This window comes from Camelus bactrianus, chromosome 33, assembly GCF_048773025.1.
Source record: "Camelus bactrianus isolate YW-2024 breed Bactrian camel chromosome 33, ASM4877302v1, whole genome shotgun sequence".
NCBI lineage: Eukaryota > Metazoa > Chordata > Mammalia > Artiodactyla > Camelidae > Camelus > Camelus bactrianus.
The window spans coordinates 24,899,686-24,915,960 of NC_133571.1; the positions used below are offsets into that span (position 1 = coordinate 24,899,686).

At 45.1% G+C, this 16,275-nt stretch overlaps 1 protein-coding gene across 5 annotated transcripts in view; it reads right to left on the minus strand.

Annotated features, from left to right (window-relative positions):
- The window catches only part of NCAPD3 (non-SMC condensin II complex subunit D3), a 67,200-nt gene that overhangs the window by 39,134 nt on the left and 11,791 nt on the right, over positions 1 to 16,275 (minus strand). For all 5 annotated transcript variants that reach the window (XM_074357053.1, XM_074357054.1, XM_074357052.1 and 2 more), the window contains exons 8-16: positions 14,754 to 14,887; positions 13,475 to 13,547; positions 12,582 to 12,707; positions 12,201 to 12,453; positions 11,740 to 11,796; positions 11,421 to 11,510; positions 6,257 to 6,330; positions 5,618 to 5,752; positions 4,641 to 4,861 (exon numbers count right to left, since the gene is read on the minus strand). In XM_074357053.1, the coding sequence (XP_074213154.1) occupies positions 4,641 to 4,861; positions 5,618 to 5,752; positions 6,257 to 6,330; positions 11,421 to 11,510; positions 11,740 to 11,796; positions 12,201 to 12,453; positions 12,582 to 12,707; positions 13,475 to 13,547; positions 14,754 to 14,887 (1,163 nt within the window). The remainder of the gene's footprint in view (positions 1 to 4,640; positions 4,862 to 5,617; positions 5,753 to 6,256; positions 6,331 to 11,420; positions 11,511 to 11,739; positions 11,797 to 12,200; positions 12,454 to 12,581; positions 12,708 to 13,474; positions 13,548 to 14,753; positions 14,888 to 16,275) is intronic.

The window sequence follows — 16,275 nt, forward strand, 5'->3', positions numbered from 1 at the left end:
CCCCAGTCAGCTTTTCTTAGACTGCTAGGAACGAACACACACACACACACACACACACACACACACACACAGATTCATAAGACTTCCTCATTAAATGGAAAAAAAAGGAATTCTCAAAGCATGCAGAAGGCAACTATAATAAAATAAACATACCTACGTATTATAAGAATATGCATATAAATTAATGGTTTTATTAATAAATTAGCTTTTGATGGAAAAAAATTATCCATATGTATCTAGAGTTTTACTGCAAATGACTAACATAATTTATATCTGATTACTGTCCAAAATCAAGATATGTACAGAAAAAAGATATGCATAATCAACAAATATTTAAAAATTTATTAACCAGAATCACCACAAAATATTACACGATGTTTACTATAGGAAGCCAAAAGAACACGAAAACATCCTCTGAGCTCCCAGCTGTGAAATCGCAACCTGGCCCCTCTCTGACAATGCACACCCTCCACGCTGGCCAAGTGGTCCCCAGCGCCTCCCAGCCAGACCCTCAGTGAGCCCCCGTGAGCATAAGCCACTGGGACCCAGTCGACTCACACTGTCTGGTTTCTCCTGGAAAGCACGGGCGGCCTCTTCGGCCCCACCCCAGCAACCTCTGCCAAGTGGACTGGACCTCCCCTCCTTACACCCTAGTCTGCCGCTTTGACCTCTTCCACTAGTTCCTTTTCTTCTAGTCATGCTGACTGCCGAATCTAGACAGGTCTATCCTGAGGTGACATCCTTCAACACCAAAAGCATCACACACACACACTGGAAACAAGACGCCCCTCTAGCCCTCCCGCCATCCCCGACAGTCCTTCTACTCAGAATGCGCGGAGCTTCAGGCCTCTAAGTCTCTGCACTGCCTGGAAAACCACGCGATTCGGCCTGCCTGTTTAGTTTCAGCTCTTTTCACCTCTGGGAACGGTTTAGGTCACCACCATTAATAGGAAGCCACTTCAGCTCAACAAACTTAAAAAGTGGAAAGCCCACACTGCTCGATGCCCTCCCTCACGCTGCTGTGACCCCCTCCCGTGGTGCCCTCAGTGGGGGAGGCATCCTGGCCGGGCTTCTGGCTCACCCCACCGACAGCCCCGTCAGCTCGCTGACCACCCACCCTGTGCCCCAGCCTCCTGGTCACCAAACTGCCTGTCCCTGTCCCTCCTGGAGGAGAGGCACCTGTGGCCCTGCACCCGAGAGGCCTCCCGCCACCCCGTGGGGAGCCCTGGGGAGTCAGCCTCAGAGGTCACCTGTTCTGTGAGTCTCTGGTCCTGAACAGTTCTTGATATCCTGTCACTTTCTGTTTATGAGGAGCCCACCACAGGGTCTTGTTTATGAACATTCATGGAGCTCTCTCAGCAGCCTGCAGCTCCAACAATTCCTTTTAAAGCAGATTCCCTTGCTTAGTGGCTCTCACGTGTTTCTGCTCCGGGCCTTTCAAACTTGTAAAAATTACTGCCCACCAAAGAGTGTTTGTTTATGTGGGTTATATCTACCAATATGTGCCACACTGGAAATTAAAACAGAAATTTTTAAATATTTATCTACTACTTTGTCTAAGAATAACAAAAAGCCCATTTATATGTTAACATAAATGATGCACTGTTTTACCAAAAAACAAAACAAAAAGCTACCTTCCTCAAAACAAAATAAACCTGGTGAGAGGAGACACCCTGCTTTGTACTTCTGTGACCCCCGATGCCTGGCTCAGGCAGAAGACACAGAAGCTCTGTATTCAATCTGCTTCAGTATTGTCCCACAGCCTCTGGGAAACTCTACTTATTACCATGAAAGAGTAAAAGTGAGAAGGGCACATAACACCTTAATACTATGGTAACACAGTCTGAGCTCATGAACCCACCACCCTGTGAGAGCTGCTCACGTCCTGCAATGGCTACTCCAAAACTTCCTTATTCCTACCTTCTCCTTCCTAACTTTGACAAATATATATATTTTTCCTAGTTGTGGTAAAATGTACATAAATTTACCTTTTTAACCATTTTTTAGTGTAGACTTCAGTGGCATTGAGCACATTCACACTGTTGTGCAACTGTCCCCCTCCAGGGCTTTCTTATCACCCACAGGAAACTCCGCAACCCTCTGCAGTGCCTCCCCACTGCCCCCACCCCAGCCCCTGGGAAGCACCGTTCTACTCCAGTCTCCAAGAGCGTGACTGTCCCAGGGGCCTCGTCAGAGGGGAACCATGCAGTATTTGTCCTTTTGTTCCTGGCTGGTCTCACTCCCCACGTTTTCAAGGTTCACCTGCGTTGCAGCGGCTGTCAGAACTCTGACAGTTTTCAAGGCTGGGTGACATTTCATTGTGTACAGACCACATCCACTTATCTCTTCACCAGTGGACGGACAGCTGGGTGGTTCCACCTCTGGGCTGCTGAGCACGTGCTATGCTGGCACGCGCCCTGAGCGTCCCCCGCCGGGAAGAGGAAGGCCAGCGGCAGGCTCGTGCCGCGTGCTCTCCTGCACCTCCCTCCCTGCTCTCTGGCCTGGCCTTTCCTTTCCGGTGTTCACTCCTCCCACCTGATAAAGTGCACCCTCGCAGGCCTTGCTCTTCACGAGCCTCAGTGACTGCCCTGTTCAGTCATCCTCAGCGTTTCTACCTGCTGGCTCCCTTTCCTCCTGACTGCAGATACTCACAGGTGCTCCCCATGTTAAAGGAACACAGAGCCTGTGAAGGACGCTAAGACGTATCTTCACTGCAAGTAAGCTAAAGACCCAACACAAAGGGGAAGCAAGCAGACTTCCAGGAGATTACATGGGAGAACATCCACACACTCCTGAGGTAGAAAAGATTTCCTTCAAAGTACATTAACCATAAAGAAAACCACTGGCAAACCGAACGCAGCACCACCACCAGGAGAGCAGAGGGGCCAGCCGTGGGCCAGGAGAGACACGCAGCATCTGCAGAGACCACGGTGAGCACTTCCCGGCGAACAAGCTAACGAGTGACAGCCTAACTAAGAAAAAAAGGCCAGAGACCGAGGCAGGCAGTTGACAAGGGTGAGAGTCTCAACACCAGTCCACCGATGGGGAGTGCTCAACTGCACCAGTCAGCACGGCCGTGCAGATGGCAGCCACGTGCGGCCCCAGTATTCATCCACCAGGATGGCACAAAGGACAGGACTGACCACACAAAGCGCCGGCCGAGACACGGAGAACAGGAACTCTCGTGGATGCCAGAGCCAGACGCGACCTGGTGAGCCACACTGGGACACTGTCCGGCGGTAACTATTATGGGTGAATAAAAACACACTCACCAGTACTGTTCCTGGGTACAAACCCATCAGAAATGCATGGACGTGTGTCCCAAAAGATACGTACAGGAATGTGCACAGCAGCACTGCATGTCACAATGCAAACTGAAAACCCAGTTCTCTCTCAACAGCAGGCTGCACAGACACATTTTAGCTAATGCAAAATGCCCCCCAACACAGCGAAGACTGCGGGTGAGCTGCAGCCACACACAGCAACTTGACTGAGTCGCACATTCTGAGAGGAAGAAGCCAGGCACGCACCACGTAATTCTACCGGCATGCAGACGGAGAGTAGACAAAACTCACATGGGGGTGAAAAGCACAGTGGTGGTTCCCTTGAGGGAAGGAGAGTAACTGGAAGGAAGAATGAGGGTCTTTCCGGACCTGGGTGGTGGTCACATGGCACATTTTCTTTTTGATAATACTGACCTTACAGTTTGTTTACTTTTCTGTACCTGTTATATTTCAACATAAAAGTTAAACAAAAAAGAAAGAAATCTCTCAAGAGCTTCTCATGAGCTAATTCACGGTGGGTGTGCAGTGAGAAATCCCTAAGAAAAGCAAAAAAGTCATTGATACTATTGCTGGCGGAATCCCCTCCCTTCTAGGACTTTCAGCAAAGCCACAGGTGGTCCGGAGAAAACATTTAATGAGTGAGCACATTTTCAATCCCAAACAGCAAAAGGGACTTGAAGAGATGAGGAGTCTAATCAGCTTTTTTGCAAATGAGAAAACTAAGGCCCCGAGAAAGGGGGGTGACTTGCCAGGGCCACAGATGGGGTCGTAGGATACAAATCTATCACACTTTCCACTGGATGGCAATGCCTCCAAAACTGAACGCAAATGGTGGGGACATAAACCTTGTATGATAAGGACGAAAGGGAAGGAAGAGGCAGCACCAACACGAACCAGCGGTCAGATCCCTGCCGCAGAGATGCAACAGAACACTGCAGGAGCTGACTCCTCACTGCACTGCTCTCCGCCTGGGAACACCCGATAAACGCTATCAAACAGGGAAAATACTGCAGTGTGACCAAGTCAACCAAACCAACAAGATGTCAGAAAAAGTCTAACTTGTCAGATCAGGAAGCCATCCTTCACAGAAACTAGGACTGTGGAAAGTTAATGTTAATGTATCACATCCACTAATGCTTCCTACTACAACCCCAAACTGGAGAACACGCACAGAAAAGCAGAGGACGGATTCACAAAAGCTGTCATCACGAAAATGGTGAGATGTGAACTGGGTCAAGAAAACAAGACCAAGACTGAGTCTTCACATTAAGCAGTTTGGAAAGCTGCCACCCCGAGGCCAACACAGGAGGTCGTGGTACCAGCCCTCCACAGGCACCAGGCGCACGGCGGGCCCACCTCATCTCCCGGCTCTCCGTGCTGAGAAGCGCCAGCAGCGCCCAGGCCAGCACCTGGCCGTCGTCCCCAGGATGGAACTGGCTGTGGTGCCTGATGTTCTGCAGCAGGAGCTGGTCAAGACACTCCAGGGCCTTGTCCTGCACAGTGCTCTCACAGTCCATCACCACCGGGACGGCCCCCACCAGCCAGGCCTTCTGTATCTGGATGCAGTGAGGCTGGGCCTGCGGAGTTAAAGGGGATGAAGTCATAATGAAGTCTAAGCTCTGAGAAGTCTAAACACTAACAGATGAAGCTGTGATCTGTGCTTTCACATATGTTAAAAGTAGTCGCACACACGATTACAAATAAAGCATAAAGTGGAAAAAAAAATCAGCATTTCAAATACATGTGAAAACAAGGTTCAATCTCCAGTTACTGTGAATCAGTGCATACTGAAATTTTAGACTTTTTCAAGGTCAAGAGCAAGTAATAAATATTCATCCTGAGGAGGAATTAGAGCGGACGCTGACAGAATGTCGAAAGGTGCGTCGTTCACTGCCCTCCACCCTCAAGTGACATGCTGTAAAAATTCTCCAAAGGCCAACTATTTGGCAGACATAAATCATATATAGGATTACTGGGTCTGCTCTTTTGGCAATATCATCTATATAGGTTTTAATGGATAAAAGTTAAACTAGGCCTCTGGCCTAAACAAATTAATTTTAAAATCCACATCCCTATGTGAGATTTAAGCGCAAGTCGAGAAAAGGCCCACCATCAGCACTCTCTAGCGTTAGTTCACGCTCACACCTCATATGAAATGAGGTCTATCACGATCACAGACAGCTGGAAGAGTCCTTCTCCCGCACTGTACAGTCCTGCAGTGGGCCTGGCAGAGGCTCTAACAGGGGCTTAATGCTTGGCGACAGGTCACTGCTGAGCTGAATCACTCGTAACGTGACACACCACGCATCGGACACAGGATGGCCGCGCCTCACCGTGAGCAGCTCAGTAAGAGACTGTAAGGCCTGCTTCCGGACAGACACCGTGGGGTCCCGACACCGGTCCTGCAGAATGGACAGCTCTTCTTTCATGCCCGAGACGTCACAGTGTTTCAGAATACTCACTAACACCTAGAAGGTGCACATGCAACATCAAGTGATGACTCAGGCCCAATGTAAGCACAAGACGAACTGTAGACAGAAATACTCCCCTTAGGTTTGTGGCTCTAATTTTTGAGGCCACGGATCCATCCCTCCTCCCAGGAAGTCCCGCCTTTTAGAATCTGATGAAAGTTACGACCTCACTCTGGAGAAAATCTGACATACATTTTATGTACACAAGTGTTTACAATTTCAGGGGTTTCATGAACTGTATCAACCCATCCATGCCCCCTAGGCTAAGAATCCTCATTCTAAGGAAAGAAATTAAGGACATAAAATTGCAATTCCTAAAAAGCCAGCAACGCAGTAGGGAGGTTAAGAACAGACAGTCCTCAGCTCATCTATGTAATTTACACGTACAAGGACCAAGGAGAACTAGTGTAAGTGGAAAGCAAGGTAAGTAACGAATGTGCTGGAGCATTTCTGAAATACTCTCTTGCAGCTTCAAGTTGAAAGTCCAGAAAAAACTCCTACCTGGAGTGCAGACCTCCTGACATTGGCCTTCTCGTCCTGGGCCCTCTTCCTCAGCATGGCCATGACACAGCTTTCTGCCACGGAAAGAGTCATCAGGGCTGAGAAACACCACACAGCAGCCAGCACCTCCCTACCCAGTGCAGAGAACACTACCATCTGACTGCCTCATTAGCTTGTTCTGTATCCCAAGAAACCAGAGCACGGAATGATGTAGAAAAAGAAAAAAGTTCAAATAATTAGCTATTCACAATAATGCAAAAGGCAGAGCAGTAAAATTTTTAAAAAGCACGAATTCTGGAAAATTGTTTTAAATTCTGGCTCCTATGTCTGAAATTTTGAATGAATTATTTAGATCTTCTATTCTGTTTACTACAAATGGGAATACCTAAACCATAGGGTTTTTTCTTTTAAAGACTAAATAATACATAACAGTAGCTTTAAAACCTTCCTATCACCAGCCCCTTTATACTATTAGAAATTAGTGAAGACTCCTGAGTTTTTCTTACGTAGATTGTATCTTTAATGTGAATTAGAAATTTAAACTGAGAATTGTGAAAAGATTTAACAATTCATTTAAAAATAGCAAGGTATGTCACTTATAAATGACATAATGTTTAATTTAAAATAACTATATTTTCCAAAACAAAAAAAATTTAGTGAAAAGAATGGCACTGTTCTACATTTTTGCAAACTCTTTAATGTCTGGCTTAATAAAAGATAGCCGAATTCTCATCTCTGCTTCTATCTGCTTCTGCCTGTCTGGGACCTCTGGAAAACTCCAAACTACATCTGTGAGAAAATCAGAGTGCAGACGGTAAATGGTGTCCTAATATCATTATGAAAACTGTATTAACTTCAAGGACCCAGTGAAGGAGGCTTAGGGACCCAAAACCACACTTTTGAGAACTGCTGATGTAAAAGATAGCACATTAAAAAATGAAACAGAGAACGGAAAACCATTGAGAAAATCAATGAAATCAAAGTAGGTTCCTTGAAAAAGATCAACAAAATTAGTAACTTTTTGCTAGAGTAGAAAGTAAGAGAGAAGATTCAAACTGCTAGAAAAAAAAAAAAAAAAGGAATGACTGAGGGAACATCACTACCATTAATTACTTACAGAAATAAAAGGACTGCAAAGGAATACTATGAAAAGTAACCTAGATGACATTTCTACAAACTATGGAAACTGACTCAAGAATACACCATGTGTGAACACAGCGTAACAAGTACAGGGATTGAATTAGCAATGAAAGCACTTTCCACATGTGCACAAAAGGCCACGACCAGATGGCTTTACTGGAGAGTCTACCAAATACTAAAATAAAAATTAACACAATGCTTCATAAACTCTTTCAAAAAACAGAAGAGAACACTTTTCACCTCCCTCTACGAAGCCAATCCTGAGAGCAAAACCAGACAAAACAGCTCAAGAAAAGAAAACATGAGACCAAAATCCCTTGTGAATATAGACGTAAAATCCTTAACAAAATATTAGCAAATTAAGTCTAGCAAGATACAAAAAGGATTATATGCCATGCTTGGGATTTTTACCGGGACGTGGGAAAACCGCTCACTGTGACACATCATCACAGAATAAAGGACAAGGCCACGTGATCATTTCCACAGATGCAGAAAAGCATTTGCAAAATCCTGCTCTTTCATGGCAGAAACACTCAACAACCTCAGAATAGAAGAAACTTATTCACACTGGTAAAGGCCAAACTGAAAAAAAACTCAGCTACCACCACTCTCAGCGGTGAAAGAAGGACAAGTATGTCTGCTCTCCCCACTTTCCACGACCTTCAGAGGTCCCAGCCAGGGAGAACGTGCCAGAAAAGGAAATGAAGCCATCAGATTGGGAAAAAGAACCCAAACTCTGCTCACAGATGGTGTGACCTGATTCGCAGATAAGCCTAAGGAATCACACACACTCACACAACCTGTTAGGGCTGGTAACAAATTCAGCAAGGCTGCAGGATACAAGATCAATCATCAAAATACCAGTTGTGAAAACTGGCAATGAACAATTCAAAAATGAAATTGAGGAAGCGACTGCATTTGTAACAGTATCAAGAAGAAGACGATGTTTAGGGGTAAGTTTAAAGAGCAGGAGTTACACACTGAAACTATAAAACATCACTGAGACAAGCCAAAGGCCTAAGTGGGTAGAAAAGCATCCCTTGCTCACGGGCTGAAGGGCTTACTATTTTTACGATGGCAATACTCCCCACATTGACAAACAGATCAATCCATATCAAAATCCAAGCTGGCTTTTTTGTAGAAATTGACAGCTGAACCTAAAATTCATGGGGAAATACAAGAGACACAGAATAGCGAAACCAATCTTGAAAACCAGGAACAAGAATGCAGAACCCACACTTTCTGATCTCAAAATTAGTGCAAAGCAACAGTAATCACAGTGTGGTACTGGCGTAAGAATGGACAATGGAGTGTCAAAGGAACAGAACTGGGAGTATAGAAAGCCCAAGTGTCTACGGTCAACTCACTTTTGACAAGACTGCCAAGAGCATTCAAAGGTGAAGGAACAGTCCTTTCAACGGTGCTGTGTCTATTTGACATTCACATGTGACAGACGGGCCCCTACCTCACACCAAAATTAACTCAAAACTGAGCAAAGACCAAAACGTATGAAGAAAACACAGGAGTTTCTTGGATTAGGCAACAGTTTCTTAGCCATAACACCAAAAGCACAAGCAAATAAAAGAAAAAGTGGACAGACTTCATCAAAGCTAAAATGCTTTATGCCTCAAAGAACGCCAGGAAAGTGAAAAGATAACCCACAGAGTGAGAAAAAGGTATGTGCAAGTCATGTATCTGATAAGGAACTTGGAACCAGAATTACAAAAAGAACTCTTTAAACTCGAGAATAACAGGATAAATGAGGCCACCTTGGCTGCTCCCACTTTTGGGCTAGTATGAGCCATGCTGCCACGAGCACACTTGTACTGGCTTTAAGTTCAAATACGGTCCATTCCTTCTGGGTGCTCATCTAGGAGTGGAACTGCTCGGTCACAGGGTGACTCCACGTCTAACATTCAGGGGAACTGCCAGGCTGAATGAGCACACAACACGTGGTCTGTCCATACAATGGACTGTTATCGCGCCATAAAGAGGAACAAGATGCTGACCCTACAATGAGGATGAACCTTGAAAATGTGTGCTAGGTGAAAGAAGCCATCCACAGAAGGTCACACACTGTAGGATCCATGTCTTTGGAATGCTGATACAGGCAAATCCAAAGGCAGAGGCTAGGGGAAGGGAGAATGGGGCATGACTACTAGGGGTGGGGTGTCTTCTTCAGCCAATGAAAATGCTCTGTAATTGACTACATAATTTTGTGAATACACTAAAACCCACTGAATTATACACTTTAAATGGGGAATTTTATGATACGTGAATTATATCTCAAAAGTAAAAGCCAAACAAACAAAAAAACACCAAAAACAGTGCTTAGCACAGCCTGGCATGTAGTAACTATACAAATTTTTTAAAGTATAATCAGTGCCAACAATATAAGTCATTTCAGTTTATCAAAAATAAGATGGGACACAACAAGCTCTTCATAACTGGCAAATTTGAGTAATTTGGAACCACCACTGAATCAATACAACTTGATAGTTCTAAGTGTCCGTGCAACAGTAAATCTGTAAGACTTGCTAAGACTGGAGTTAATGCAAACATTCAACATTTTTCTAGATTAAATCTTTATGCATTTTAGGGCATCTCTATTTATACTGAGTTATTGCTCTGAATTTAACTTGAGTAACACGTGCTAACTTCTAGCCATGTAAATGTAGTATCTGAGGCTGATCTGATAATTATCTCCCGGCACCTTACAAGAACCTCTGCACCTATCCCCTAACATTACAACTTCATGTAAATAGAAGCAGAAACACAAATGTGTAAGATTTATGCACACACGTATCTGCCTTTCCCACCGCTCCTTAAGAGATGGAACCATGTTTTACTAAAGTGTGTACCTACAATGCCTAGCACAGATGAGGAGGGACCAGACACATGTTTACAGAATAAACTAATAAATCTCATTAGAGAATTTATCCTCTGCACATGTGTTCTTTCTCTCTCTCGTGTCTCTCTCTTAAAGTCCCTTCTCTAAACACAGTTTCTATGGCCTGGACCACAGCCCTCTGTGAAAGACAGGGATGTTGGGAGGGCCAGAAAGCAACCGGTGGGGAGATCTGCTGACTCCACATCTCGGGTCCTGCAGCAGTTCGGTAACAGCTCTCACTTCTAACGCAGCTCTTCCCCCAGTATGTTATGCAACGTTGTAGCACAGATGAAAGAAAGCCCAGGAAAGTAAAGTGACTTTCTCAAGACCACACAGCCAGACAGAAACAGAACCTGAGAGTAGCCCCAGGGCCATCCACCACCAAGCCCAGGGCTGTTTCTTCCCTCCCGAATCACACCGATGCTTTCCCACCCCAGATTACTCTGGGTTCAAGTCGATGAAGAGAATAGGCATCAGCATGTTCAGAATCCTGCGCTGGAGTCCATGGGTTAGAGACCCCTCAACCACTCCACCCACTAAAAAACTCATACTATTGGTGAAATTAGAATCTAATTTCTCAACTGTCCTTGCAGTGGAAGCTTGGACTCACAGTTTCCTACCACGTTTTAAAAGTAAATTCTGGGATGGCTTAGAGTCAAGATGCCACATGGAAAAAGTAATAAGGAATAAAAATGAGAAAGGTGAGTGAGCACCATACTATTGTCCAGCTTTCCCCCTTTTCTGTGATGACTTTTATCCAAACAAATTTAATGTCTACTGCACTTTCCGTAGTAACTGGTCCTTTCTGGTCAGTAAGCCCAAGCGTTCAGAACAACTGACTTCAATAATAAGACATTTGCTAATATTCTCTTGAGTGTTACAGAAACACTGGGGTTTACTACATGACAAGTGAAATACAACTTACTCTTACCTTAAAATGAAATACAGTTTAGTAGAAAGACATTAATTAAAGATATAAAATAGAAATTACTCCACTTTTAAGGGGAAAAAAAGATTTTCCAATTCTTAAGGCTGAAAATGACAGAAAAAACTTCCAAGGTTTTTGTGCCCTACTCACAGCTGTCTGAAATCCAGCAGTTACCAGCGCCCTGACCACGACAGAAGCCGACATACCCCTAGATCCAGCTGGTCCACCACTGCTGTCTGTATGGGTCACCTCCGAGCCTCCAGGGGGACTAAGTGTCTGCCTCTGAGAGGAAAAGGCTTAAAAACAGATTTAAAAAGGTTCTGTCATTAGACTGAAAACTTGTTACACCTTTTAGCAACATAAGCATTTAAGTTACCGCATCATCACTGGGTTGGTGAAGAAAATAAGCACAGTACTGAAACAGGTAGTACAGAGATAGAGAAAAACACCTCAAAAATCCAGCGAGTCCTTTATGCAGGAAAACAATTACTCAGTATTTCAAAATGTATCGATCCATTTCATTACCTGATGAATGTTTTGGCAAAGTGTCATGGTGGCTCTCTATTCCTGAAATTGTAGAGCCTAAAAATAAGCAGACAAACAAGAGAGAAAAAGGCATAATGTCAAAAACCGTTAAGTAAGTATCTACAGAGGAATCAACATCAAGATGATGAGGCCTGAAGACAAGGCAGGTCTCAAACTTCTGACAGTAACAGCCCCCTTGGTGTGCACTGGGTGGACGTCAGGCCCCATACAGCCCGCCCAACGATGCAAAGGAACAGGGAGCACAGCCAGCCACCTCACCTCTGAAACACAAGCATGTGAGATACTTAAAAAGGCTTGTCTAAAATCATGGACAGTCACTGAAACGCACTGAGAGGGTCTCGAAGGGCCCCAGTCTGTCATGCCACATCTGCTGCTTTGGCCAGAGCAGTTTCCGGACCAGCAGGACGCAGGCTGGACCCCACAGCGCTCGCCACACTCACTGTTAACGAGAAGCTCCAGGACACTCTCGGACGCAGACGGGACAGAGAACTCCAGGCAGTGTGCGAAGCTGGACAGCGCCTTGCTTCGCACGGTTGGGGCCTTGTCTAAACACCGGGCAAACATGATATCCTGAACCAAGAACTTATGCTTCAGGAACCTGTGCTGCTCCGGGCGGAGTGTGCTGTCCACCTCGCGTTCAGGCAGTTCCAGCAGAGCCAAGGCAACGTCGAGGGTGAACACCCGGTGTGGGATCTGGAAAAACAAATTGCACGCATCTCCATCAGAGAGGAAGAAAACCAAAGCGTCCCTGCATCTTCAGATCTGTTCGCCAGAACGCTGCGGAGCCGGGAAACAAGGTTTTGTGCAGATGTGTCCCCTACCTTGGAACTTCGCGAGTATCTGTAAAGCCAGGCAATGAATGCAGCATATTCCCCACAAGGAAGCTTGCTGAGCAGCTGGACCAGGGACTGAGCTGCATGGGTCCGATACTCCGACTTGTCAATCACCTGAAACACAGCACTGGGAGGCTGACTGGCCAGCATCCACCTGCAGGACAACTGAAACACTCCTGGTAATACACGTGGACAACCAGTGAGCACACCCAGCTCAACGACAGACGCTGAGCAACAAATGTTACAGGAATGACTCACCAATTCTGGGTCTTGGTCCCCTCTAGAAACTAACCTTTAAGAAATCTCTAAGCCTTTTCCTAAGAAATACAGATTTAGCCAAATTTCAGAGTTTATGGACCCCTAAGGTCCACAGAGTTCCAGTTAAGAATCAGCTGTTCAAACTGTGATAAAAATTTAAGAATAGAAATCTAAACACTGACTGGATATTTGATGACTTTAAGGAACTACTGTGAATTTTTTAGGTGTTTTAATATTTTGTGGTTATGCTTTTAAAGAATTTTTAATCTTTAGAGAGACACATGAAATATGTATGTCTGAAAGGATATGATGAAATTTGCTTCAGAAGAAAATCCAGTGTGTACATGTGCTGGGGGACTTATACCTTATAGGGATATACGTGACACAAAATTGTTGATAATGTGTTCACTCCATTCTATTTCTTCATGTATTTGAAATTTTCCAAAATTAAAAAAAAACAACACTATCTCGGGAAACATCTAGTGAACATACTAAATAAAGCTGTTTAGTGAGGACACTCATCCCCTGGGATGGACACAGATACATACACATACACATACACACACACACACACACACACCCCTCCATAGGTACTCACGCACTTTTATTAACACAAACCGTACCTTGGCACAGATGTGCTGCAGTAAGATATGAAGGACTGGGAACACACTTTCCTTTAGTTCATCCACAAGAGAGCTTAAAAAAAGAAAGAAAGCAACACGTCCACTGTTAACAATACACTTACAATGATAATAAAACAGCATTTTCCTTGAATCCATTCTCAAAAACAGAGAAACTTCTGCACTTTAGAAATCCTAAATATTAAAAACAACCTACCCCCATACTGTAAGCACTGTTTCAGAGCATGAAGATTAAGACAAAGTGTCCTAGCAGAAGACCATTCCCTACTCCCAGGTGGTCCCCGAGCTGCTGCCAAGTGGACAGCTGGGGTCAGGGAGGAGCAGGTGTGCAGTCCTCACACGACCCTGGGGCTACTCAGGACATTTCATATTAAGAGTAAAATATATCCATCTGGGGTAAGTAAAGACGAAGACACAGTACTACCTCGTGGTGGCTCAGTGACATGTTCTGCTTTGACGATTTACAGCAGTACTTCTCCAAACTCCAACCCAAAAGGAAATTATTATAATGCACAGATCTGAACCATGTTTACTGTTCAGCTTATTCACACATTATATGAATGTTACTGCAGTGGCACCATGAACTCACGGAAGAACTAGAACAAGTGTTTTTACTTAAAACATCTTAGTTATTTGATGTTCAGAAAAATCCTTAACCAGAGACATTCACTCAAGGATCAGACGACAGCCTGTACTGGACTCCACTGTCCACAGCCCCAACCACACCACGTCCCGCGCCTACCTCCACGTACACACACACTCACACGCACATTTCCCACTTCCTCCACCACCTCCACGCTGCACACTGAACACCCAGTAACGGAGGGAAAGAAAAGCCAATGACACAGCAAACATCATTTTCCCAATAAAGCTGAGATACGGAACTTTTTAGGTGAAGCTAAGTGACTCCTGAGGGAAGAACTGGTCTATTAATTATTGCCAAAGAAGCAAAAACTAAGTAAGTAGAAGTAACAAGGAGCAACAAGGAGATTCAGAGGAGAGAAAAGCAGAAAAAGCACAGGAAGAGGCAGGCTTGGGGAGGTAAACACTGAGCTGACCCCACAGGCAGGCCACGGACTGCAGGTGCTCATCCCTCCCACAGAACCAGACCAGCTACAAAGTGCTGTATTTTGAGTCCCAAACCACAAACAGATCAGAATTTTGTTAGTTTCCATAGGTGTCATAAATCTTGGTTAGTACAGGGCCCAGGAGACTGAGGGAGAGTGAGAGACAGTAAAGCTCCAAGCAGTGAGTGCACCACCTGATAAAGCGAACCGCCTGGTTTCTACTGCTGATGACCGGCGAAGTGATAGCAAGGGGGGTGCGATGGGAGCCCTCGCCCACTTCTAACATTAGTATGATGTTCAGCATTTGATGGAAAACACAGCTGATAACCTGGAAGAGAAAAGAAAATTCAATTTAGGGCATGACAGAGAATCCCAGGGCCTCAGGGACTGCAAGCAGACCACAGTGAACCACTTCAAGTGTCTGGAGGTGAGTCAGGTTGACACGGTATTCAGTAAACACACCATGTAAACAGTGAGAAAGCCCTGCTTGCGCGGGCGACGACAGGCATATCACCTTGTTCTCTGTCCACCTTCTTGTATGGCAGCCCAGAAATCAGGGCCCACGGAGGACCACCTGCAACTTACAAAGAATGCTACCGATAACCCCTTACAGAAAAAAGAAAGATGATGACACCTTACACCTGTACTTCACCCGAGGCTTACAGAGCACCTTCCACGTGTATCCCATGTAATTTACTCAACTTGTTAATTCATTCATCCAGGAAACAAAACACTTCCTGAAAACCAAGCTTGTGGCAGGCACTGCATGAAGCACGTTCAGGTATTACTAGATTTGACCACAACCCGAGACCTCCAGTTCCACGAGGTAAGCAAGGCAGCACCTCCATTTCATACTTAATACCAGTATTATTATCCCCACTTGATACACAGCAAGAAACTCCAAAGGTGAGTAGTCCAAACTCAGCTAATTAAAGGTCAGGCCCAATGTCACCCAACATCAGGACAACACTGTCACAACAAGAAAACACTACGTCCTCAGAGACACTGCAGACACAGAAGGGTAACTCTTTCTACCCACCTTTTGTTCTACACACTGAAAAGCACGTGGGGATTAGAAGCATTACTGTCAATTCTATCACATCCACATTCAAACACAGAAATGACAATGACGTAATGAATCACAAAATACAGAATGTTTTCTAAGCAGCAGGCATTGTGCTGAGGCACTTCATGTCACCCTCCTGGGACAAATCTACAAGGAAGGTAAGTCTTTTGTCCTTTTCATCCAGACAAGAAAACCGAGGCCTCAAAGGTCCAGTAACTCACAAAGGACACACAGCCAGTGAGCAGTGGTGCCTGAGTTTGGGCACAGAGGTGCAGAGGCTGCAGGCCTGGGGCCCCTGGAAACTAAGCATATCACAGCCACCAACGGCACAGGACCTTGGGCTCACGTTTTTTTGCAAACTCTTGTTTTATTAATGACATCCAGGTTCATTAACACCACTAACTCCAGCACCCAGAGCAGAGGGGCTTCTAAGGTCACCTGGGGGCAAATCACACGTGAACGCTAACCAGGAATGTGCCTGCAGAATTATCCACCGAAGTACAAACACTAACAGAAGTACTGAAGCACACATGAATTGCCAAGGGAAACCTGAAAACTCTCTGACTGTCTGCTCTTCTCTTGAGAAGAATTTGGTAAAGACTCTGTAAAAGTAACGCTCTGCTCAACGGCTTATCTGTCTTTCACCCAGT